This window comes from Hemiscyllium ocellatum, chromosome 4 (assembly GCF_020745735.1).
Source record: "Hemiscyllium ocellatum isolate sHemOce1 chromosome 4, sHemOce1.pat.X.cur, whole genome shotgun sequence".
Classification (NCBI taxonomy): domain Eukaryota; kingdom Metazoa; phylum Chordata; class Chondrichthyes; order Orectolobiformes; family Hemiscylliidae; genus Hemiscyllium; species Hemiscyllium ocellatum.
In genome coordinates, this window is record NC_083404.1 from 139,266,433 (window position 1) to 139,292,281 (window position 25,849).

The following is a 25,849-nucleotide window of genomic DNA, read 5'->3' on the forward strand; positions in this document are numbered from 1 at the left end:
CTATTACCCCTCATGCCAGTCAACCCTGCCCTGGGGAAACGTCTCTGGCTATTGACTCTATCCATGCCTCTCATTATTTTGTGTACCTCGATCAGGTCTCCTCTCTTCCTCTTTCTCTCCAGAGAGAAAAATCCGAGCTTAGTCAACCTTTCTTCATAAGACAAGCCCTCTAGTCCAGGCAGCATCCTGGTAAACCTTCTTTGCACCCTCTCCAAAGCCTCTGTATCTTTCCTATAGTAGGGCGACCAGAACTGGACACAATATTCCAAGCGTGATCTCACTAGGGACTTGTAGAGCTGCAGCAAAACCTCGCTGCTTTTAAACTCGATCCCCCTGTTAATGAAAGCCAAAAAACCATATGCTTTCTTAACAACCCTATCCACTTGGGTGGCAACTTTGAGGGATCGATGTACTTGCACACCCAGGTCCCTCTGTTCCTCCACACTGCCAAGGATCCTGTCTTTATCCTATATTCAGCATTCGAGTTCGACCTTCCAAAATGCATCACTTCACATTTATCCAGGTTGAACTCCATCTGCCATTTCTCAGCTCAGCTCTGATTTCTCCATGGTGTTAAGACGTGTTTTCTAGCCCCTCTGCAGAATGACCTAGCTCTGATTTTGAGTTGGCATCTTCATGTCCTACAGTGTTCCAGCAGCAGAAACTGTTGCTCTCTACTGACCCCATCAAAATTTAAGAACCTCAGTCAAATTTGCCACTTAACCTGTTCCCTTCCGGGACTGCAAACCTGGATTATGCAACCTCTCCACAGAACCCTGGATCCCTGATGAATCAGCTCTGCTCTCCTTCAAATGCCAATCAATCCTTTCTGAACACAATGCTCCACGTGTGATCTCACCTGGACGAGAATTGTTTGTGCTGCAGAGTTGGAAGCTGGATATCCCCGTGAGACAATAAGGGCTAGAAGGATTTACAGCTAGAGTGAAACACAGTAGCAGCGAGATGATGCTCCCATTGAATACAACCAACAGCACAGATTGGTTGGGCTAAATGATGTGTTTCAGTGCTGTCAAACTCTATGTAATTCACATTCCAAGTGATCATTCTTGCTAGGTAGCAAATACAATTGTTTTGGAACTTCCTTGGTGTTAATTTTTCTGTTTATTCACATAGAGTTATAGAGTCATAGAGATGTACAGCACGGAAACAGACCCTTTGGTCCAACCCGTCCATGCCGACCAGATATCCCAACCCAATCTAGTCCCACCTGTCAGCACCCGGCCCATTGGAGTTTAGAAGGTTAAGGGAAGATCTAATAGAAACGTACAAGATAATACATGGCTTGGAAAGGGTGGACGCTAGGAAATTGTTTCCATGAGGCGAGGAGACTAGGACCCTTGGACACAGCCTTAGAATTAGAGGGGGTCAATTCAGAACAGAAATGCGGAGACATTTCTTCAGCCAGAGAGTGGTGGGCCTGTGGAATTCATTGCCGCAGAGTGCAGTGGAGGCCGGGACGCTAAATGTCTTCAAGGCAGAGATTGATAAATTCTTGATGTCACAAGGAATTAAGGGCTACGGGGAGAAAGCGGGTAAGTGGAATTGAAATGCCCATCAGCCATGATTGAATGGCGGAGTGGACTCGATGGGCTGAATGGCCTTACTTCCACTCCTATGTCTTATGGTCTTATGGTCATATCCCTCCAAACCCTTCCTATTCATAAACCCATCCAAATACCCCTTAAATGTTGCAATTGTACCAGCCTCCACCACTTCCTCTGGCAGCTCATTCCATACACATACCACCCTCTGTGTGAAAAAGTTGCCACTTTGGTCTCTTTTATATCTTTCCCCTCTCACCCTAAACCTATGCCCTCTAGTTCTGGACTCCCCGACCCCAGGGAAAAGACCTTGTCTATTTTTCCTATCCATGCCCCTCGTGATTTTATAAACATCTACAAGGTCGCCCCTCAGCCTCCAACACTCCAGGGAAAATAGCCCTGGCCCATTCCAACACCTTTGCCCGAAACGTCGATTTTCCTGCTCCTCGGATGCTGCCTGAACTGCAGTGCTTTTCCAGCACCACTAATCCAGAATCTGGTTTCCAGCATCTGCAGTCATTGTTTTTACCCTATTCAACCTCTCTCAGTACCTCAAATCCTCCAACCCTGGCAATACCCTTGTAAATCTTTTCTGAACCATTTCAAGTTTCACAACATCTTTCTGATAGGAAGGAGACCAGAATTGCACGCAACATTCCAACAGTGGCCTAACCAAAGTCCTGTACAGCCGCAACATGACCTCCCAACTCCTGTACTCAATACTCTGACCAATATGAGGTGATTGGTTGTCCATCCCTAATTGCCCTTGACAACATAGTGAGGCAATGGCTTCTTGAATCATTACGTTCCTAAGACATAGGTACGCTCAAAAATGCTGTTAGTGAGGGAGTTTAATTTGGCCATGGGTTCGGAACATCACTGGCTGGACCAGGAGCTGTTGCTTCTCCCTAATTCCCCGCAATCAGAGTGGTTTGCTTGGACATTTCAGAGGGCAGCTAAGAGTCAACCTGGCTTGGGTCTGGAGTCATATGTAGGCCAGACCAGGTAAGAATGGCAGATTTCCTTCCCTAAAGGCCATTAGTGAACCAGATGGGTTTAGTGGCAGTGACTGCATGGTTACCATTAGATGAGCTTTTATTTTAATTCCAGAGTTTTATTAAGTGCAAATTTAACCGTTTGCCAGGGCAAGATTTGAACTCCTGCCCCCAAGACATGTGCAATGACTGAATTGCCAGCCCAGTCACATTACAACTGTGTCTCAGTCTCCCATTCACCAATCCAGCGACAGTGAAGGGACGGTGATATATTTCCAAGCCAAGATGGTGAGGGGCTTGGAGGGGACCTTGCAGGGGGTGGTGTTCCCATTTTTCTGCTGCCCTTGGCCTTCTAGATGGAAGTGGTCGTGGATTTGGAAGGTGCTCCTTGATAAATTGCTGCAGTGTGTCTTGTAGATGTTGCTTTATCTGGATGTGAACTATTATTCCCAGGCAGCAGTGAATCTGAGGTGATAAAAAATTGACTTATAAATGAAAGAATTTATAATTATAAATCCATAAATTTCATTTTTGTAGCTCTGTTTACAAACTCAGGGCATTCCAAATTATCCATAGAAAGAATTCTTTGAAGTATAATGCCTGGTGTAATCTGTAGTGATTGTAACAGGGGGATCTCATAGAATCTGAGTACCCTGACTGAAGCCATTAACCTGGATGTAAATGGGAGAGTCAGGGGTACTGTTCATTCTGAGAGCTGGCTCTGAGGGACTTAGATCAGTGTCAAGAACTCCCCACCTGTAGATAAAAGGGGACTTGGTGACAGGATACTGGCAGCTATGAAGTCATTTCTGTATCCATGTGACTTAGACTCAATTCAACTCTCTGTTTGTTAACAGAATGTTAAATCTGTAATAGCTTCAAATGATTTGGTTCTGAATTGGAATTCAGTTGTTAGTCTGCATGAATAGTTTCTCCTCATGCCATTGGTCTAATTAATTAAAATGCGCACGAATGAAATAAATGCAGCAAAACTGTTAATTAAATAGGTATATTTTATTTTAGTGGGATTGTCATTCTATTGTTAAGTGAGCTTGGGCCATCAGCACTTTTAAATCCATTATCACATCGGTTCATACAGCACACAGGGTGGCCATTTGGCCCATCAAGTCCGTGCTGTCTCTTTGGAAGAGCTGTCAACTTACTTGAACTCCACACCCTAGCTCTTTCCAATGTTCATTCCATTGAAGTACTTTTCAAACCATAATGTCCACCATCTCAAAGAGCAAGTGGCAGCAGATACACTACCACAGCTTCCCACCAAGCCCCTCATCATCCTGACTTGGAAATATATCGCTGATCCTCCTGTGTTGCTGGGTCAGAATCCTGGAATTCCCTCCCTAAGGGCATTGTGGGTCTACCCACAGCACATGGACTGCAGCGGGTCAAGAAGGCAGCTCACCCCCACCTTCTCAAGTGTGAGTCAGTGTAGGAGATAATGACACTCAAACCCCATGAACTTCTCCATTAAGAGAGAACACAAATAACAGAGGGAAAAGGAAAGAGTGGCTGTATTGAGGGAGTGCTGCTACGTAGGAGGTGTCATCTTTTGAATGCGACACTAAATTGAGCTCTGTCTGCTCGACAGCTTGGTGGCTCAGTGGTTAGCACTGCTGCCTCACAGCGCTAGGGTCACAGGTTCAATCCCAGCCTTGGGCAACTGCCTGTGTGGAGTTTGCACGTTCTCCCCTTGTCTGTGTGGCTTTCCTCTGGGTGCTCTGGTTTCCTCCCACAATCCAAAAGATATGCAGGTTAGGGTGAATTGGCCATGGTGTGCAGACATGGTGGATTAGCCACAGTCGGTATAGGGTGTGGATTCCATGGGCTGAATGGCCTGCTTCTGCACTGTAAGGATTTTATGATTCGCCAATGGGCATGAAATATCACACTATTTGTGCTGAGGAAGAGAAGGCAAGTTGTCCCCCAGTGTCCACAACTTATTCCTCAAATAAACCAAAATCTCACCCAGTCATTTGTTGCATTGTTTATGGGATCTTCCTGTGAGCAGATATAGCTGCTGCATATCAGACAATGCAGCATCGACAAATTACATTTCTATAGCATCCTGAAAATAGTAGATAGCCCTGAGGCACTTTGTAGCAGCACAGTGAACAAATGTGACACCAAGCTACTCAAACATTGCTCTTTGTGGAATCTTGCTGTGCGTTATTTGGTATTGCCTCATTGCCTTACGGGGCAGCACTAGCCAAAGTTTGGAAAGAATCTTATTAGCCGCAACAACCTTTGCATCATCCTGGACATTTGAAAGGCGCTATATGAATGCAGTTACTCTGCCTTGAATTTATTCCCGGTGTGAGTCAGTATTGATTTGAAGTGGTGGTGGGGGTGGGGAATGTGTGGTCAAGGGGTTTGAAGGAAATGGCTCACTCGGACAGGAGTCACCGTCATGGCAAAATGAGCTGACGTTTGCCCAGATAAATTTGATAAATTGGGTCCGGTGAGGTCCAAGAGTCAGTGATTGCTGGCACACACCTCTCTAGCAGTTCCTGACTACACAAACTCTTCCTGATTCTTCCCCACGGAAGGGCATCTAATAGGCGAGGAACTTTACAGAGAGAGAGAGAGAGAGAGAGAGAGAGACAGCAGAGCCTCAAGCACTTGTTGACAATGAGATCTGACCAAACCAATCTTAAAACCAGCCCCTGTCGGATAAACAGCCAAAAATGTCCACTAGAACGCTTCCATGTAACGTTCAAAAAATGATTTTTTATTTCATTCATTTATCCTGAGGGTTAATATTGACCGTTGAACTTGACTCACCATATAAGTACTGTGTCTCCAAGAGCAGATTAGAGGCTAGGGATACTGCAGCAAGTAACTCACCTCCGGACTCCCCAGAGCCTGTCCACTATCTACAAGGCACAGGTCAGGAGCGTGAAGGAATAGTCCCCACTTGCCTGGATAGGAGCAGCTCCAATAACACTCAAGAAACTGCACACCATCCAGGACAAAGCAGCCCACTTGAATATTTCCATAGCCATCACCGTCAACATTCACTTCCTTCATCACTCACAGTGTTGGCAGTGTGTACCATCTACAAGATGCACTGCAGAAATTCACCTTCCAAAGGGTAGCAGGTACATGGGAGCCCCACCCCCTGCAAGTTCCCCTCCGAGCCCCTCACCATCCTGACTTGGAAATATATCGCTATTCCTTCAGTGTGGCTGGGTCAGAATCCTGGAATTCCCTCCCCAAGGGCATTGTGGGTCTACCTACAGCACATGGACTGCAGCGGGTCAAGAAGGGAGCTCACCCCCACCTTCTCAAGGGGCAATTAGGAACGGGTGGTCAGCAATGCCCACATTTTGATAATTTAATTATTTTTAAAACTCTAAAAGGATAGTGAAAAGGAATGGAATTTAACCACTTTTGCCTGACATAGTTAAGTAGTGAATTAATTGACTGATTTAGATGGACATTTGGCAGATACTTACCAGTGGAGTGCCACAAGGATCGGAGCTGGGCCCTCTACTTTTTGTCATTTACATAAATGATTTGGATGCGAGCATAAGAGGTACAGTTAGTAAGTTTGCAGATGACACCAAAATTGGAGGTGTAGTGGACAGCGAAGAGGGTTACCTCAGATTACAACAGGATCTGGACCAGATGGGCCAATGGACTGAGAAGTGGCAGATGGAGTTTAATTCAGATAAATGCGAGGTGCTGCATTTTGGGAAAGCAAATTTTAGCAGGACTTATACACTTAATGGTAAGATCCTAGGGAGTGTTGCTGAACAAAGAGACCTTGGAGTGCAGGTTCATAGCTCCTTGAAAGTGGAGTCGCAGGTAGATAGGATAGTGAAGAAGGCATTTGGTATGCTTTCCTTTATTGGTCAGAGTATTGAGTACAGGAGTTGGGAGGTCATGTTGCGGCTGTACAGGACTTTGGTTAGGCCACTGTTGGAATATTGCATGCAATTCTGGTCTCCTTCCTATCGGAAAGATGTTGTGAAATTTGAAAGGGTTCAGAAAAGATTTACAAGGATGTTGCCAGGGTTGGAGGAGCTGAGCTACAGGGAGAGGCTGAACAGGCTGGGGCTGTTTTCCCTGAGCGTCGGAGACTGAGGGGTGACCTTATAGAGGTTTACAAAATTATGAGGGGCACAGATAGAATAAATAGTGTCAGGGAGTCCAGAACTAGAGGGCATAGGTTTAGGGTGAGAGGGGAAAGATATAAAAGAGACCTAAGGGGCAACTCTTTCACACAGAGGATGGTACGTGTATGGAATGAGCTGCCAGAGGAAATGGTGGAGGCTGGTACAATTGCAACATTTAAGAGGCATTTGGATGGGTATATGAATAGGAAGGGTTTGGAGGGCTATGAGCCGGGTGCTGGCAGGTGGGACTAGATTGGGTTGGGATATCTGGTCGGCATGGACAGGTTGGACCGAAGGGTGTGTTTCCACGCTGTACATCTCTATGACTCTATGACTCGGTAATAGAAAACAGGAAATTTCAGGTCAGTTAGCTTAACATCAGTAATTAGGAAAATGTTAGTGTCTGTCAGAAAGGATGTAATAGCTGAGCATTTAGAAGTACCCAACATGACCAAAAACTGAATCACCGTGGTTTAATGAAAGGGGTATCATACATGACAACTTTACTGGAATTCTTTCAGGAGGTAATGAGCAGGGGAGATAAAGGGGAACAAATGGACGTAATATATTTGGATTTTCAAAGGCATTTGACACAGTATCACATCTTAGACTACTTAATGAATTAACATTAATAGGGGATTGGTAAAAGACTAGGCGAAAGTGGGTACTGCAGATGCTGGAGATTAGAGTCGAGACTGTGGTGCTGGAAAAGCACAGCAGGTCAGGCAGCATCCGAGGAGCAGGAGAGTCGATGTTTCAGGCAAAAGCCCTTCATCAGGAACAGAGTTGAGATAAGGGGGGCATTTTTCAAGATGAGAATCTGTAACTAGTGGAGTGCCACAGGGATCAGGCTGGAGGTAAGGTTATTGACAATACAGTATATATTTATGACTCAAATGAGGAAAGTGAATGTAATATCGCTGGGTTTGCAGCTGACACACAAATAAGTGGGATGGCAAGTGACGAGGATGACACAAACAGGGACATGGGCAAAAAGGTGGCAGATGAGATATGATGTGGGCAAATGAGGTTATGTGGGAAGAATAGAAGAGCTGAATATTATTTAAATGGAGCCAGCTATGGAACTTGGAAGTCCTTTTTTTTTAACTTCACTTGTGGGACGTGTGTGTTACTGGCTGGCCACATTTATTGCCTGTCCCTAGTTCCCTTTAAACTGAAATGATTTGCTAGGCCATGTTAGAGGGGGGTTGAGAGTCAGCCACATTACTGTGGGTCTGGAGTCACACATAGGCCAGGCCAGGTGAGGATGACCAACTTCCTTCCCTGAAGAGCATTCGTGAACCAGATGGATGTTTCCAACAATCGATGATGGATTCACGCTCACCAGTAGATTTTTAATTCCAGATTCTTTTGGAATTCAGTTCTGGCGTGGCAGATACTGTATTGTCAATGATCATGGCCCCAGCCCTGAGCCCCGTGTCCCACCAGCAGTTACAGCTTCAAACCCAGATCCCCAGAATATTGCTGGAGTCTCTGGATTAATAGTCTAGTAATAATACCAATGGGCCATCAGCTCCCTCTGTTCTTGAATGAGAAAAATTCTAACATCTCAATAGAGAAGGCAAATGGAATCTTGCACGTTCTTTCAAAGGGAATGGAATATAAAAACAGGGGGGTTTTACTCAAACTATATAAGGCAGTAGTCACATCACAACTGGAATACGGCGAACAGTTTCGGGACTCTTATTTAAGGAAAGATAGACTGGTATTGGAGGCATTGAGATAGATGATCAATTGTGATCTAATTGACTGGTAGAGCATGCTCAATGGGCTGAATGGCCTTCTCCTGTTCCTATTATCAATTTATTCCAAAGGTAGATGACTCCCAATTAATAAGTTTCGAACTGACCAAGCGGTGATGTCGTGGTAGTGTCACTGGGCCTAGTAACCCAGAACTGAAAACGTGTTGCTGGAAAAGCGCAGCAGGTCAGGCAGCATCCAAAGAGCAGGAGAATCGATGTTGCCCGAAACGTCGGTTTTCCTGTTCCTTGGATGCTGCCTGACCTGCTGCGCTTTCCCAGCAACACATTTTCAACTCTGATCTCCAGCATCTGCAGTCCTCACTTTCTCCTAGTAACCCAGAACTCCAGGATAATGATCTGGGGACTTGGGTTTGAATCCTACTATGGCAGGTGGTGAAACTTGAATTTAAGAAAAATCTGGGATAAAATGGGGTGAAAACTATCCTCCACAGTTTGGAGCATGCTAGCTTGGCCGAATGGACTGCTTAAATGCCATAACAAGTCTGTCATACTCATAGAGGTGTACAGCATGGAAACAGACCCTTCGGTCCAACCTGTCCATGCTGACCAGATATCCCAACCCAATCTAGTCCCACCTGCCAGCACCCGGCCCATATCCCTAAACCCTTCCTATTCATATACCCTTCCAAATGCCTCTTAAATGTTGCAATTGTACTAGCCTAATCCAACTGGTGCATTTTAGGAAAGGTAATCTGTCATCCTTACCCAGTCTGGCCTACACGAGACTCCAGGTCCATTGCCAATGGCTCCTATCTGCCCTCTGAAAGGGGCTTAGCAAGCTACATTAAATCAAGGGGCAATTAAAGATGGCCAGTAAATGCTGGTTCAAGCAGCAATGCCCACAGTCTACAAATAAATGAAAAGAAAATTAACGATCGATCAAGGCTAGACAAGGGGGGGAACGCTCCCTGATGGTGGAATTTGCTGAACTGTTTCCCAGCAAAAGGTGAGAGGAAGGTGGTGTTATTTTCTTGAGAATATTGTAGCCACATATTACGACACAAAGAAATGGATATGACAATTGCTGTGCTCTCAGGAGCAAGTGCAGTATAACTGACGCTAAACAGCCAATCATTGTTATTGTCAAAATAAGTATGTGTTCTGTGAATGGGTCATCCAACAGTCTCACCTCACCATGTCATTTTCTTCCTGTCTTGTGCAGAACCATACAATGACGCAGCACAGCAGTTAATGATAACGATGCAGTGCCAGTCGGCTTGTTTTGAAATGGCAGCATTACGCGGACGTGTAGGACCACCTCACTCTTTGCACGAGAATGTGTTCATTGATGGACATTTTGAAGAGATTAACGAAAAAAAAACGCAATGTATTATAATATAAAAAGGAAACCTGCATCAGTCAAAATATTGTTTTCTTTTCACATTGTTTAACCCTTTAAGCCAACATACCGTGTATACTATACATCTATAGTATATATAAGATGTGACACATGTTATGTTACCAATCCCTTTCACCAGCCTGAAGCTGGTTTACCTCCCCCCCTCCCCCGCAAAAACCCTCCTCCAACCTCCAACCCCCACACCGCCTCCCTCACCCTTAAACAAACATGAACTGTATTTGTGGAATTTGACCAGGATTAGCATTGCCATTCATGTGATAGATGTAATGTATAGCAAACATCAGGCATTCATTCTAGAAAACATTGGAAAGTTCCTTGCCTTTTAAAACTTTCTTTCAACAAAATTTCTGTACAATCAACTTTCCAGTCAATTAAACCCTGCTTATCCATAACTGTTATGAAGTGTTAATTCTGCTGTCTGAACCTGGATTTTGCTGGAATTACTGTGTTTATATTAAGAAATAAACCCATGTATCAATGAGCACACCTTGTTCTCTGTGGTTATCGAATTCTCAATAAGAGACAAATTTGGAAACCAGCGAGATGGGATTACTGACTCACGACCTTTGACCCAGCTACCTCCGGACTTCTAGTCACCAGGCGTCCTGCATGTAAGACCCTTTTGTCTAACCCAGAACAGGACAGTAAAAGACTGACGTAGAGCTTTACATCAGTGAGGCTTAGTTCAAACGTTTCCACAGCTCAGTATGAAGTTATGCGACCTCACAGCCTATCAGAGTGACATCAGCAGATCGATGATACTGTCCACAACGGTTTCGGGACTCCCAACGCGGTGTGGTACAGCTGGTCGGTGGCAAACCAGGCTTGTCCTTTAAATAAAAACCAGACTTCAACAGTTCTCAGTTGCTTTCTTGTCTTATTTAGTGAACAAAGTTAAAAAATCACTCAACACCAGGTTACACTCCAACGGGTTTATTTGAGAGCACTGACTTTCAGAGTGCTGTTCCTTCATCAGGGGGTTGTGGGACGGAATCATAAGACACAGAATTTATAGCAAAAGATCACAGTGTCATGCAACTGAAATGATATGTTGAACAGCGCTGTGAAAGCTAGCACTGCCAATTACACCTGTTGGACTATAACCTGGTGTTGTATGATTTCTAACTTTGTCCACCCCAGTCCAACACCGGCACCTCCACATCCTATTTAATGAAGGCAAGGCACAGCCTTTTCTCGTCCAGCAGCTTTAATATAGGAATATGCCCAAGGCCATCTTACCAAACAGGACTCAACACATTAGTCAATACGGCGAATGAAAAGCTTTCTCAAAGACAGCATGTTAAGGAGGGCCCGCACAGGGGAGGTGGGTAAAACTGGGGTCAGTGAGCAATCTCTCTGCTGACTGGAGTCAGACCTGCCACACAGGAAGATGGCTGGGGCTGTTGGAGGTCTGTTATCTCACTCCAGGAAATAGAACATAGAAACGTCCAGCACAGAACAGGCCCTCAGGTTGTGCCGAGGTTTAATCCTAACGTAAAATATAACCTACGCACCCCTCAACTCACTGCTATCCATGTGCCTGTCCAGCAGTCACTTAAATGTCACTAATGACCCTGCTTCCAACCCCACTGCTGGCAGTGTATTCCATGCATTCACAACTCTCTGCATAAAGAACTTACCTCTGACGTCTCCTTTATACCTTCCTCCTAATATCTTCAAACTATGACTTCTCGTACCAGTCAATCCTGCCCTGGGGAAAAGTCTCTGGCTATTGACTCTATCTATTCCTCTCACTATCTTGTACACCTCGATCAGGTCTCCTCTCTTCCTCCTTCTCTCCAGAGAGAAAAGCCTGAGCTTATTCAACCTTTCTTCATAAGACAAGCCCTCCAGTCCAGGCAGCATCCTGGTAAACCTTCTTTGCACCCTCTCTAAAGCCTCTGTATCTTTCCTATAGTAGGGCAACCAGAACTGGACACAACATTCCAAGTGTGGTCTCACCAGAGATTTGTAGAGCTGCAGCAAAACCTCGCGGATCTTAAACTCGATCCCCCTGTTAATGAAAGTCAAAACACCATATGCTTTCTTAACAACCCGATCCACTTGGGTGGCAACTTTGAGGGATCTATGTACTTGCACACCCAGATCCCTCTGTTCCTCCACACTGCCAAGAATCCTCTCTTTAATCCTATATTCAGCATTCGAGTTTAATTTTCCAAAATGCATCACTTCGCATTTATCCAGGTTGAACTCCATCTGCCATTTCTCAGCCCAGCTCTGCATCCTGTCTGTGTCACACTGCAGCCTGCAGTAGCCCTCGATACTACCAATGACACCTCCAACCTTTGTGTCATCTGCAAATTTACTAACCCACCCCTCAACCTCCTCATTCAAGTCATTTATAAAAACTACAAAGAGCAGAGGCCCAAGAACAAAGCCCTGCAGGACCCCACTCACCACTGACCTCCAGGCAGAATACTTTTCATCTACAACCACTCTCTGCCTTCTGTCAGCCAGCCAATTCTGAATCCAGATAGCCAAATCTCCCTGTATCCCATACCTCCTGACTTTATGAATGAGCCTACCATGAGGAACCCTATCAAATGCCTTGCTGAAATCCATTTACACCACATCCACTGCTCGACCTTTGTTGACCTGTCTTGTCACTTCCTCAAAGAACTCAATAAGATTTGTGAGACATGACCTGTCCCTCACAAAGCCATGCTGACTGCCTTTAATCACATTATGCTTTGCCAAATAGTCCAAAATCCTATCCCTCAGAATTCTTTCCAAAACTTTGCTGACCACAGACGTAAGACTGACGAGTCTGTAATTGCCAGGGATTTCCCTATTACCCTTGTTGAAAAGAGAAACAACATTCGCCTCCCTCCAATCCTCCGGAATGACTCCCGTGGAGAGTGAGGAAGCAAATATCCTCGCCAGCAGCTTAGAAACCTCCTTTCTCCCTTCCCAGAGCAGCCTGGGATAAATCTGGTCTGGCAATGGGGACTTATCAATCTTAATGTTTTCCAAAATTTCTAGCACATCATCTTCATCAATCTTGATCTGGTCAAACCTGTATTCCATCTCCTCAAAATTTTCATTTACAACAGGTTCCCTTTCCTTGGTGAAAACTGAAACAAAAACCTCATTTAGGGCTTCCCCTATCTGCTCAGACTCCATCCACATTTTACCTCCGCTATCCCTGATCAGCCCTACCTCCTCCCTGATCATTCTCTTATTCCTCACGTATGAGTAAAATAAGAAATTGAACCTCCCACGATTTGAAGACGCAACCTTCTAACCTGAAGCCAGATGCACTAGCATTGCACCACAAACCCATACCCTCAGGGGAGTGGCCTAGGCCCAACCATCTTCAGCTGCTTCATCAATGACCTTCCCTCCTTCGTAAGGTCAGAAATAATTGCACAATGTTCAGTACCATTTGCAACTCCCCAGATACTGAAGCACCCTGTGTCCAAATGCAGCAGGGCCTGGACAATATCCAGGCTTAAGCTGAAAGCTGGCAAGTAACATTCATGTCAAACAAATGCCACCAATAGGAGACAATCTAACCATCAGGTCTTGACATTCAATACCATTACCATCACTAAATCCCCACTGTCTACATCCATTGACCAGTAACTAAACTGGACGTACCACACAAATGCAGTGGCTACAAGAGCAGGTCAGAAGCTAGAAATTACGCAGCAAGTAACTCATCTCCTGACTCCCCAAAGCCTGCTCAGCGTCTTAAAGGCACAGAGCAGGAGTGTGATGAAATACTCCCCACTTGCCTGGATGGATGCAGTGGAGAGTGTGGTGCTGGAAAAGCACAGCTCCTGTACTTTTTACCCCTCGTAACAAAGCTTAGAACATTTTCTACTTTATTGACTGCTCTTCCACTTGTCCTGACACCTTTAATGACTTATGCACATATACACCCAGGTCACTCATTCCTGATGAAGGGCTTTTGCCCAAAACATCAATTCTCCTGCTCCTCGGATGCTGCCTGACCTGCTGTGCTTTTCCAGCACCACACACTCGACTCTAGTCTCCAGCATCTGCAGTCCTCGCTTTCGCCTGGATGGGTGCAGTTCCAACAAAAAGCTTGTGCCATCCAGAGTGGGCGACAGAACAGTGAAGGTGGGACAGAAGGTCGGACCATTTCCCCAACCCTCTCTGGTATACCGAGAATGGGCTGCAGAACCTCTGGCATTGTCTAAAAGGAGAAAGGGATGGATCGAGAATAGTTAGACCCAGTCAGCCTAACTTCATTGTCAGACTAATTACTGAAAGACAAAATAACTCGTCATATTACGAGGCAAGTTGTGAATTTATTAACAGAAGTCATGTGACTCCCCTGATTTGACATTTCTGAGGAAGAGACACGTCCAATTGGACAAGACACCCAGGGATGGTGATGGTGTCTGGGACATCGCTGTAAGGTATGATTCTGTCAGTATGACCATGTCAGGCTGTTACTGGCCTAGTCTGTAAGCCAGCTCTCCCAATTTTACCATCAGCCCCTCGATGTTACTAGGGAGGTCTACGCAGAATCGACACGGCTGTTTCTGCTGTTGTGGAGAAAGTGAGGACTGCAGATGCTGGAGATCAGAGCTGAAAATGTGTTGCTGGAAAAGCGCAGCAGGTCAGGCAGCATCCAAGGAGCAGGAGAATCGATGTTTCAGGCATGATTCCTGAAGAAGGGCTTATGCCCGAAACGTCGACTCTCCTGCTCCTTGGATGCTGCCTGACCTGCTGCGCTTTTCCAGCAACACATTTTCAGCTCTGTTTCTGCTGTTGTCTTTTCTGGTGCCGAGGTCGATGTTGAGCTGCCTTTCCATTTTCTTTCCCTTTTCGTGACTTTGTAACAATTGATACAACTGAGTGGCTTGCGAGACGTTTCAGAGCACAGCAGGGAGTTGACCAATTTTGCCGAGGTTCTGGAATTACATGTATATCCTGTCCCACCAGCAGGACAGACCCAGCAGAGGTGGCCGCACAGTGGTATACACTCAGGGGGGGGAGTTGCTCTGCAAATTCTCAACACTGACTCTAGACCCCACGAAGTCCCGTGGTTTTAGGTTAAACATGGGCAAGGAAACCTCCCGCTGATTATTACGTACCATCCTCCCTCAGCTGATGAGTCGGTACTCCTCCATGTTGAACAACACTTAGAGAAAGCACTGAGAGTGGCAAGGGTACAGAGTGTACTCTGGGTGGGAGATTTATACGTCCACCACCAAGAGTGGCTCGACAGCAGTACTACTGATCGAGCCGGTTGGGTTCGAAAGGACACATTGATAATAACCTCCATCGTGTTGTGTGGCACATGCTAAATGGGACAGACTTCAAACAGATCCAACAATGCAAGACTGGGCATCCATGAGGCACTGTGGGCCACCAACAGCAGCAGGACTGTACACCAGCACAATCTGTAACCTCATGGCCAGGCATATCCCCCACTCACCCATTACCGACAAGCCAGGGGATCAGCCCTGGTTCAATGGAGAGTGCAGGAGGGTGATAATACTGAAGACTGGTTCTTCAGAACTTGCTACTCAGCAACTGCATCTGAAACGTTTACTCTGATTCTCCCCAAAGATGCTCCCAGACCTGCTGACTTTCTCCTGCAATTTCTGTTTTTGTTCTGGATTTCCATTCCAGCATCCACAATTCTTTTTTTCTGTCAGCCTTGGGGAATTGGATCAGCTAGGATTATTTTCGATGGAACATAGGAAGCTGAGGGGAGATTAAATTGAGGGGTGTAAAATTGTGCGAGTCCAAGAAAGAGGAGATAGGAAGAGCTGATTTAATGGAGAGAGGGGTCAGGAACCAGGGAAGGTCACAAATCACAGAATTCTTTCAGCCATTCGGCTCTACATGTCCGTACCAGCTCTCTGAGTCAGTGTTAATGACTGAGTGCCAATCTCCTGTCCTCTTCCCTTTCATTTCAATCCCAATAATCATCCAATTCCCTCTTGCATGCTTCAGTTGAGCAGTTCCAGGCAGACCCGAAGCACTGACTGTGTAAAAGCATGATTCACATCTTGCATTTGTTTCTTCTGTAAAACACTTGAAAACTGTGCCCTTTGGTCCATGGTCTGTTGATGAACAGGAACAGTTTCTCTCTGTCCATCCTGTCCAGCTCATGGTTTTGCAAACCTCTGTCAATGCTCCTGTCAGCTTTCACCGTTCCAAGGAAACAATCCCAACTTCTTCAATCTATCCTCATCACTGAACTTTCTCCTCCCTGGAACCATCCTTGTCAATCGCTCCTGCAATGTCTCTCACACCTTCTCACCCTGTGGCTGGACACCGTACTCCAGCTGAAGTCTAACGAGTGTCTTGTACAAGTTCGACATTACCTGCCCACTCTTGTACTTTGTACCCCTATTAACAAAGCCTAGAACATGTCCATAAGACCATAAGACATAGGAGTGGAAGTAAGGCCATTCAGCCCATCGAGTCCACTCCGCCATTCAGTCATGGCTGATGGGCATTTCAACTCCACTTACCCGCATTCTCCCCGTTGCCCTTAATTCCTTGTGACATCAAGAATTTATCAATCTCTGCCTTGAAGACATTTAGCGTCCCGGCCTCCACTGCACTCTGCGGCAATGAATTCCACAGGCCCACCACTCTCTGGCTGAAGAAATGTCTCCACATTTCTGTTCTGAATTTACCCCCTTTAATTCTAAGGCTGTGTCCACGGGTCCTAGTCTCCTCGCCTAACGAAAACAATTTCCTAGCGTCCACCCTTTCCAAGACATGTATTATCTTGTAAGTTCTATTAGATCTCCCCTTAACCTTCTAAACTCTAATGAATACAATCCCAGGATCCTCAGCCGTTCCTTGTATGTTAGACCAACCATTCCAGAGATCATCCGTGTGAATCTCCGCTGGACACGCTCCAGTGCCAGTATGTCCTTCCTGAGGTGTGGGGACCAAAACTGGACACAGTACTCCAAATGGGACCTAACCAGAGCTTTATAAAGTCTCAGTAGCACAATGGTGCTTTTATATTCCAACTCAACTTCCTACTTTGTTGACTGCTCTACTTGTCCTGACACCTTTAATGACTTATGCACATATACACCCAGGTCTCTCTGCCCCTGTACACTTTAGACAATCTCTCTATGGTCTTTGTACGAAAATGTGTTACCTCAAAGTTCACTGCATCGAACTTCATCTGCCTCCTATCTGCCCATTCGACCAACTTGTCATTATCCTTGTAGGGTTGAAAAGTGTGGTGCTGGAAAAGCGCAGCAGGCCAAGCAGCATCCGAGGAGCAGGAGAATCGATGTTTCGGGCGTAAGCCCTTCCTCAGTCCTTGTAGAGTTTACACACTGTTCCTCCTCACTGTTTACAATTCTTTCAAGCCTTCTCGCCATCTTTCCTTCACCATCGCCAGGTCAAAATCCTGGAATTCCCTCCCTCAGGGCATTGTGGGTCTACCTACAGCACATGGACTGCAACGGTTCAAGAAGGCAGCTCACCCCCACCTTCTCAAGGGGCAACTAGGGACGGGGTAATAAATGCTGGGCCCAGACAATGGACACCCATGTCACATGAGTGAATAAAAGAACAACACTGGAGAGGGTGCAGAGGAGATTTGCCAGGATGTTGCCTGGAGTGGAGAGTTTCACTGATGAAGAGAGATGGGACAGACTGGGGTTGTTTCCTTTAGAGCAGAGGAGACGGAGACAGGAATATGATTGAGATGCATAAAATGACGAAGGACAGACAGGGTAGACAAGAAGGGAGTCTTTCCCTTGGGAAAAAGCTTTTCACCCAGAGAGTGGTGGAAATCTGGAACTTACTGTCTGTCAGAAACCCTCAGCACATTGACAACATATTTAGATGTGAACTTGCAATGCCAAAGTACATAAGGCTTTGGACCAAGTGTTCAAAAATGGGATTAGAATAGTTAAGTGTTAGCGCTGACTCAATGGGCCAAAGAAGCCTTTTTCTGTGCTGTAGATCTCTATGACTCTATCACCATGAAACCCATCTGGGTCACTCATGTCCTTCAGGGAAGGAAACTGCCGTCCTTCCCTGGTCTGGCCTCCATGTGACTCCAGACCCACAGTGACATGGTTGACTCTGAACTGCCCTCTGAAATGGCTGGAACAACTCATTTAGTTCAATGCAATTGGGGATGTACAACAAACGTTGGTCTTCCCAATGATATCCCCCTCCATTCAAGGATAACTTCAATAAAAAGGATTTGGACACTGGACTTGAAGCAGATTGATCCTGGGAAAAATTTAAACTCCCTCAGTTCAAATATTGTGTCTGGTTCTGTTCAGCACACTTCAGACAGCAAAACTATGGTGAGACCACAGAGCAACTGATTAGCATGGTATCAGGGCTCAGGAACCTCAGTGATTTCTTTATTTTCACTCATAGAATGTAGGTGTCACTCACTGCTCATCCCTGGGATTGTGATGTTAATATTGGACAAGTCAGATCCCAGACAGAAACCTGGCTTTTGGATCATAGTTTGTTTTGTTTTGGTTTTAACAAAGTGATCTCAATTAAATACGTGTTTATTAATGAGAAAAACATAAATGATCTATCTAAGAATACAAATTCAAAGATTCCAAGATTCTCAAGATTTTGTATTAACTGCAAAGCACTCTTATCAATTAAAATGTGAAACAGCAGTTGTATAATATCCAAAGCAGTGGTACCCGGGTGCAGTATACACAAACACACCAGGCATAGACCCAAAAACACCACCTGTACAGAGCTCACACCATGTCCTTGTCTCGGACACTTTGATCGGTTTAAGTCATATTTAGCTGTAAGTAACCTCTTCAGGGTTTTATCCCAACACTTCTGGTCTAGGAGCATCACTAACTCTTTAGTCTAAGATAACTAGTTTCACTATGTCCTTCCCTCACCTGTCCACACAGGCATCTCAGTTCAAGAACTTCACAAGACTGTGCAAAACTCAAATCTCTCTTTGAAACCCTAAGCCGAAACCAAAATCTCAAATTTATAATAAATAATATGAAAAAAAAATTATGCCACGCAGTTTGCATCACACAAGACGCTATTCAGAAGACCTGACTTCTTAACCTGCTGCAGTGCCATTCTGACCCAGTGACACTGAAGGAAAGGTGATATATTTCCATGTCAGGATGGTGAGGAGCTTGGCAGGTGAAATACCTGCCCATAGGCTAGTATCCTGTAACCAAGTCACCCTTTAGTTACATGATTTGGAGATGTTGGTGTAGGACTGGGGTGATGAAGGAGCGCCACTCCAAAAGCTAGTGTGCTTCCAATTAAACCTGTTGAACTATAACCTGGTGTTGTGTGATTTTTAACTTTAGTTACATGTGCACAGTACACTGGCTGTGACCAGCCAGCTCGGAGTCAGTCCCCTAAACTGAGGAGATTCTAGATCCCAGGTAATATTTTTTCACTTGTTTATTTTTTTCTCTTTTTTTTTGGCTTATTTTTTTCCCCCAGCACCCATGGTGTGTGTGCGTAGGTGTGAGACACAGTGAAAGACACAAGGTGAATCCCCTGGTAATTTTTTTTTATTTTTCCGGGTGGCCAGTGACAAGCAGTGCCCCTCACATCAAAGGACAATGCTGTGTGATTAACAGTCCTTTTTTTTTAAACCCCCACACTACCGCCTAACTGCGGTAGTGCTTATTATTTTTTTCCCCCAGCACCCATGGTGTGTGTGCAGGTGTGAGACACAGTGAAAGACACAAGGTGAATCCCCTGGTAATTTTTTTTTTGCAGTGCCCTTGCACTGTTTTTTTTTCTTTTTTTTAATTTTTTTTTCCTTCTTTTTTTAACCCCCACACTACCGCCTAACTGCGGTAGTGCTTAGTTTCCCCAGCACCCATGGTGTGTGTGTGTAACGCTCCTGTTTATTTTTTTTCCCTATTTCCCCCACACTACTGCCTAACTGCGGTAGTGCTTATTTTTCCCCAGCACCCATGGTGTGTGTGTGCAGGTGTGAGACACAGTGAAAGACACAAGGTGAATCCCCTGGTAATTTTTTTTTTTTTCTTTTTTTTTCTTTTTTTTTGCTCTCCTCTTTCCTTATTCTTTTTTCTTTTTTTTCTTTTTTTTTTACACAAAGTGCACAAATCTTTATTTCATTTCCACCACCAGGAAGAAAGGAAACACCTAAGTGGTCTGTGACAAGCAATGCCCTTCACATCAAAAGGCAATGCTGTGTGATCAACATTCTTGTTTGTTTTTTTTTATATATATTTTATTTTTTTTTTTTAATTAACCCCCACACTACCGCCTAACTGCGGTAGTGCTTATTTCTTTCCCAGCACCCATGGTGTGTGTGTGTGTGTGCAGCTGTGAGACACAGTGAGAGACATAAAGTGCACAAATCTTTATTTAATTTCCACCACCAGGAAAAGTAGGAAAACACCCGAGTGGCCAATCCCCTGGTAATATTAGTTAGCCAGGGCTTCCTGATTGGCCCAGGTTAATAACTCCAATCAAGGATTTTGTGGTCAACAAGGCCCACCTGGTTCCAATCCCTCCCTCCCTCCTCCCCTTACGTCTGGGGATGCGGGCCTGGGCTTTCTCGTAACTGTTTCTGCAATGTTTTTACCTCAGGTTAGTTTCCTCTGACTCGGACTCTGAAAAGGGTGGTGTGTACCAGACAGTAGCCAGTCTTTTGTGTCCAGAGTGCCTTGGGAGGGTTTCCTCCTCTCTTCCAGAGGCAATGGTATCAAGGCTGTATCCATCTTGGACTCTGAAGTCCCCTGGGCACTAAACAAAGGGGGAGAACTTAAGGTTTCCCATTGGCGGGCCAGGTATGTTTTGCCCCATTTACAAGGTGGCAGCTTTCAGGTGATCAGTGTATTTTGTCAGGACCACCTCACCTAACGTTGTAAGTGACGAGACCTGACCTTGTGCCTGCCTCACCCTGTCCCCATACAGGACCATTTCCATGGTTCCAGCACCAATCTTTATCCCCCGAGTTAAATTGGTGTCTCTCGTTTAGAGAAGGTATGTGGCTGGCATCAGTATTCCTGCTGCCATTACTCCCCATCAGCAACTCTGCTGGAGCTAATCTCTTGTTACCTGTCGGCTGGTCCTGTAATCAAACAGGTACCGGGACAGTTGGTATCGGGTGAAGCTGTAGGCTGCTTCTTTAAGCCGGCCTTCAATGTTTGGACTGCTCTTTCCAATAGACCGTTGCATAATGATGCTATGGAGCTGCCTAAAGTGCCAAATGCCATTTGACTTTAGGAAATATTTGAAATCCCTGCTGGTAAATGCTGTCTGTGACCACTATATCGGGGAGTCTGGGCATCGTGAATGATGCTCACAGCTTCCCAATTATCATCCCTGAATTTGCACACACTGACTGTGTAGCCAGCTCAGAGTCAGTTTCCAAATTGAGGAGATTCTAAATCTCCTGTTAATTTTCTTTTATTCCCCAGCACCCATGTGGTGCGGGTGTAGGACAGAGTGAAGAATGACGAGTGTATAAATCTTTCGGTATATTCCACCACCAGGAAGAAAGGAAGCACCTGAGTGCCAGTGAGAAGCTCTTTTGGAAATTGGCAGATACGATATTGTGGGGATAACAGAGACGTGGCTTCAAGTGGACAGGGCCTGGGAAATGAATATTCAAGGCTACACGTGCTATCGTAAGGACAGACTGACGGGCAGAGGGGGTGGAGTGGCCTTGTTGGTAAGGGATGATATTCAGTCCCTTGCGCGAGGGGACCCAGAGTCAGGGGATGTAGAGTCAGTGTGGATAGAGCTGCGAAATACTAAGGGTAAAAAGACCCTCTTGGGAGTTATCTACAGGCCCCCAAACAGTAGTCTGGATGTTGGATGTAAGTTGAATCAAGAGCTGAAATTGGCCTGTGGTAAAGATGTTACTACAGTTGTTATGGGGGATTTCAACATGCAGGTATACTGGGAGAATCAGGATGGTATTGGACCTCAAGAAAGAGACTTTGTGGAGTGCCTCCGAGATGGATTCTTAGAGCAGTTGGTGCTGGAGCCGACCAGGGAGAAGACAATTCTGGATCTAGTATTGTGTAACGAACCAGAATTAGTCAGAGACCTCGAAGTGAAGGAGCCATTCGGAAGTAGTGACCATAATACATTAAGTTTCAATCTGCAATTTGAGAGGGAGAGGGTACAGTCGGAAGTGACAGTACTTCTGTTGAATAAAGGGAACTGTGGAGCTATGAGGGAGGAGCTGGCCAAAATTCAATGGTGCAATACCTTAGCATGGATGACCGTGGTAGACCAATGGCGGATATTTCTGTGTATAATGCAGAAGTTGCAGGATCAGTTCATTCCTAAAAGGAAGAAAGATCCCAGGAGGAGGCCTGGGCGGCCATGGCTGACGAGGGAAGTTAAGAAACATATAAAGTTAAAAGACTAAAAGTATAACATAGCAAAGATAAGTAGGAAAACAGAGGACTGGGAAGCTTTTAAAGAACAACAGAGGATTACTAAGAAGGAAATACGCAGAGGAAAAATGAGGTACGAAGGTAAACTGGCCAATAATATAAAGGAGGATAGTAAAAGCTTTTTTAGGTATGTGAAAGACAAACAAAAATGGTTATGACTAAAATTGGGCTCTTGAAGACAGAAACAGGGGAATATATTACGGGGAACAGAGTGAGCAGAACCTCTGATACCCCTAGGTTTTTTTTTCCTTTTTTTTTGTTTTTTCTTCTTTTCTATTAGCCCACACTACCGCCTAATTGCAGTGCTGCTTATTTATTCCCCCGCACCCATCTTGTGGGTGTGTGTGCTGGTGTAACATACAGTGAAAGACACGAGGTGCACAAATCTTTCTTCACTTTTCCACCACCAGGAAGAAAGGAAACACCCGAGTGGCCAGTGACAAGCAGTGCCCTTCACATCAAAGGGCAATGCTGAATCCCCTGTTATTTTGTTTTTTTTTGGTTGGGCAGGGCTTCCTGAGTGGCCATGGGTAACAACCCCAATCATAGTCAACATGGTCCACCTGGTTCCAGTCACTACACTGGGGAACATGCAGGAGGTGGTGTTCCCATGTATCTGCTGCCTTTGTCCTACTAGATGGAAGTGGCCATAGGTTTGGAAGGTACTGCCTAAGGAACTTTGGTGAAATTTTGCATAGTCCAACATGGCCACACCAACCAGGCTTCCCAACCTAAACTATCCCACTTACCCATTTCCTTCTGAATCTTCCCTATTAACGTACCTGTCCAAACATCTTTTAAATGTTGAATCTGTACCTGCATCTGCCACTTCCTCTGGCAGTTCATTCCAAACTCACACCATCCACTGTGTGAAAATGTCCCTTTTGAATCTTTCTCCTCTCTCCTTAAATCCTTGTGGGCGGCACGGTGGCACAGTGGTTAGCACTGCTGCCTCACAGCGCCTGAGACCCGGGTTCAATTCCCGACTCAGGCGACTGACTGTGTGGAGTTTGCACGTTCTCCCCGTGTCTGCGTGGGTTTCCTCCGGGTGCTCCGGTTTCCTCCCACAGTCCAAAGATGTGCGGGTCAGGTGAATTGGCCATGCTAAATTGCCCGTAGTGTTAGGTAAGGGGTATATGTAGGGGTATGGGTGGGTTGCGCTTCGGCGGGTTGGTGTGGACTTGTTGGGCCGAAGGGCCTGTTTCCACACTGTAAGTAATCTAATCTGAATCTATGACCTTTAGTTTTGAATTTCCCCACTCTAGAGAAAAGACCTTGATTATTCACCTTATGTACACCCCACATGATTTTTAAAACCTCTTTAAGGTCACTCCTCAACCACCTATGCTCCAAGGGAAAACAAAGGTCCCAGCTGAAAATGTGTTGCTGAAAAAGCGCAGCAGGTCAGGCAGCATCCAGGGAACAGGAGATTCGACGTTTCGGCATAAGCCCTTCTTCAGGAAAACAAAGGTCCCAGCCTATCCATCCTCTCGTTATAACTCAAACCCTGCAGTCCTGGTAACATGCCTGTAAACAATGTTTTGCATCTTTTCCAATCTAATAATATCTTTCCTAAAGCAGGGTGACCAGAACTGTGAACACAAATTCAACAGTGGCCTCACCAATGTCCTGTACAGCCCCAACATGACATCCCAACTCCTAAACTCAATGAAGTTTGATCAATGAAGGTAAATATAGCAAATGCCTTCTTCACCATCTTATCTACCTGTATTATCAATTTCAAGGAACGATGCAGCTCAACCCTTAGATCTTTCTGTCCATCAACAGTCCCAGGGCCCTCCCACTAACTGTGTAAGCCCTGCCCTGGTTTGCTTTACTGAAGTGTAAAACCTTGCATTTATCTAAATTAAACTCCACGTGCCCCTCCCAGTGGCCCAAATGATCAAGATACCATTCTGTTTTCAATACACTTCTTTACTGTCCACTACATCCCCAATTTTGGTGTCATCCGCAAATTTAATAACCAGAATTCCTATATTCTTATCCAAATCAGTTTTTAAAAATGACCAACAGCAGTGGACCGAGCACTGATCCCTGCAGAACATCGCTGCTCACAGGCCTGCAGTGTGAAAGGCAACTCTCCACCACCACCCGCTGTCTCCTACGTCAGGCCAATTCTGTCTCCAGGGTAAAAACAATGACTGCAGATGCTGGAAACCAGATTCTGGATCAGTGGTGCTGGAAGAGCACAGCAGGTCAGGCAGTTGGATGCTTCCTGAACTGCTGTGCTCTTCCAGCACCACTGATCCAATTCTGTATCCAATTGGCTAACTCACCCTGGATCTCATGTGAGCTAACGTAACTAACCAATCTACCATGCGGAACCTTGTAGAAGGTCTTGGTAAAGTCCATGTAGACAACAGTTCACCGCTCTGCCCTCATCTCTCTTCTTGGTCACATCTTCAAAAAAAGCTCAATCAAGTTTGTGAAACATAATTTTCCACAAGCACAGAGCCAAGCTAACGATCCCTAATCAATCCTGGCCTTTCCAAATACATGTATAATCCTGTCTCTCAGACCCACCCCAACAATGTACCCAACACTGACATCAGACTCACCGGTCTATAATTCCTGAGTGTTTCCTTACAACTTTTCCTAGGTAAAGTCATAACATTAACCAGTATTAGTTAGTACTCACTACTGCTACTGAGTGTCAGTGGTGGAGGGTGTGGACAGTTACGGATGTGGGGCCGATCAAGGGGACTGCTTTGACCTGGATGGTGCCAGGCTTCTTGAGTGTTGTTAGGTCTGCCCCCATCCAGGTAAACAGGGAGTATTCCATCACACCCCTGAGTTGTGCCTTGTAGGTGGTGGACACATCTAGGAGCTGAGTTAATTGACACAGTAATCCTAGCCTCTGACCTGCTCTTGCAGCCACTGTGCTAATGTGGTGAGGATGTTGATAGTGGAGGATTCAATAACTGAACACAATTGAACAGTGGTTGGATTGTTTCATATTGGTGATGGTCATAGCCCAGCATTTGTGTGGCGTGGATGTTACTTGCCACTTGTCAGCCCAAGCCCGGATATTGTCCAGATCTTTTGCATTTGAACATGGACTGCTTCAGTAGCTGAGGAGTCGCTGAATGGTGCTGAACACTGGGCAATTGTCAGCGAATCTCTCCACTTCTGACCTTCTGATGGAGGGAAGGTGATTGATGAAGTTGCTGTATACTATCCCTCCTATAATGTGAATTCTGGAATCTTACACGTTATCCAAACTGTGACATAACCGAAGTTTTATATTGTTATAGGATTACCTCCCTGCCCTTAAACCCTATGCTTCAGCTAAAAGGGTTAAGCTTCCCATACACCTTCTGCGCCACCTATTCCCCCCTGTCCTGATATCTTACACACATACCAAGATCCCTCTGACCCTTGGTGCTTCCTGGAGTCCTGCCTTAATATTCCACAGCTGAAAATGTGTTGCTGAAGACCCCATCGAATGTATTGCCCTCATCTGCACATCTCTTCGAAAAGTTCAATCATGTTGATCAGACATGACCTCACTTTAATATAACCCAGGCTGACTGTTCTTGATTAATCCCTGACTCCTCAAATGTCCCTCAGAATTGCTTCCTATAGTTTCCCCAGGTGAG

General features: G+C 45.4%; 1 protein-coding gene across 4 annotated transcripts in view; it reads left to right on the plus strand.

Annotated features, from left to right (window-relative positions):
* Positions 1-10,674, plus strand: part of LOC132815121 (zinc finger protein 521) — a 480,095-nt gene extending 469,421 nt beyond the window's left edge. For all 4 annotated transcript variants that reach the window (XM_060823910.1, XM_060823905.1, XM_060823908.1 and 1 more), the window contains one exon: positions 9,640-10,674. In XM_060823910.1, coding sequence (XP_060679893.1) covers positions 9,640-9,669 — 30 coding nt within the window. In that variant the 3' untranslated portion in view covers positions 9,670-10,674. The remainder of the gene's footprint in view (positions 1-9,639) is intronic.
* The last annotated feature ends 15,175 nt before the right edge of the window (positions 10,675-25,849 follow it).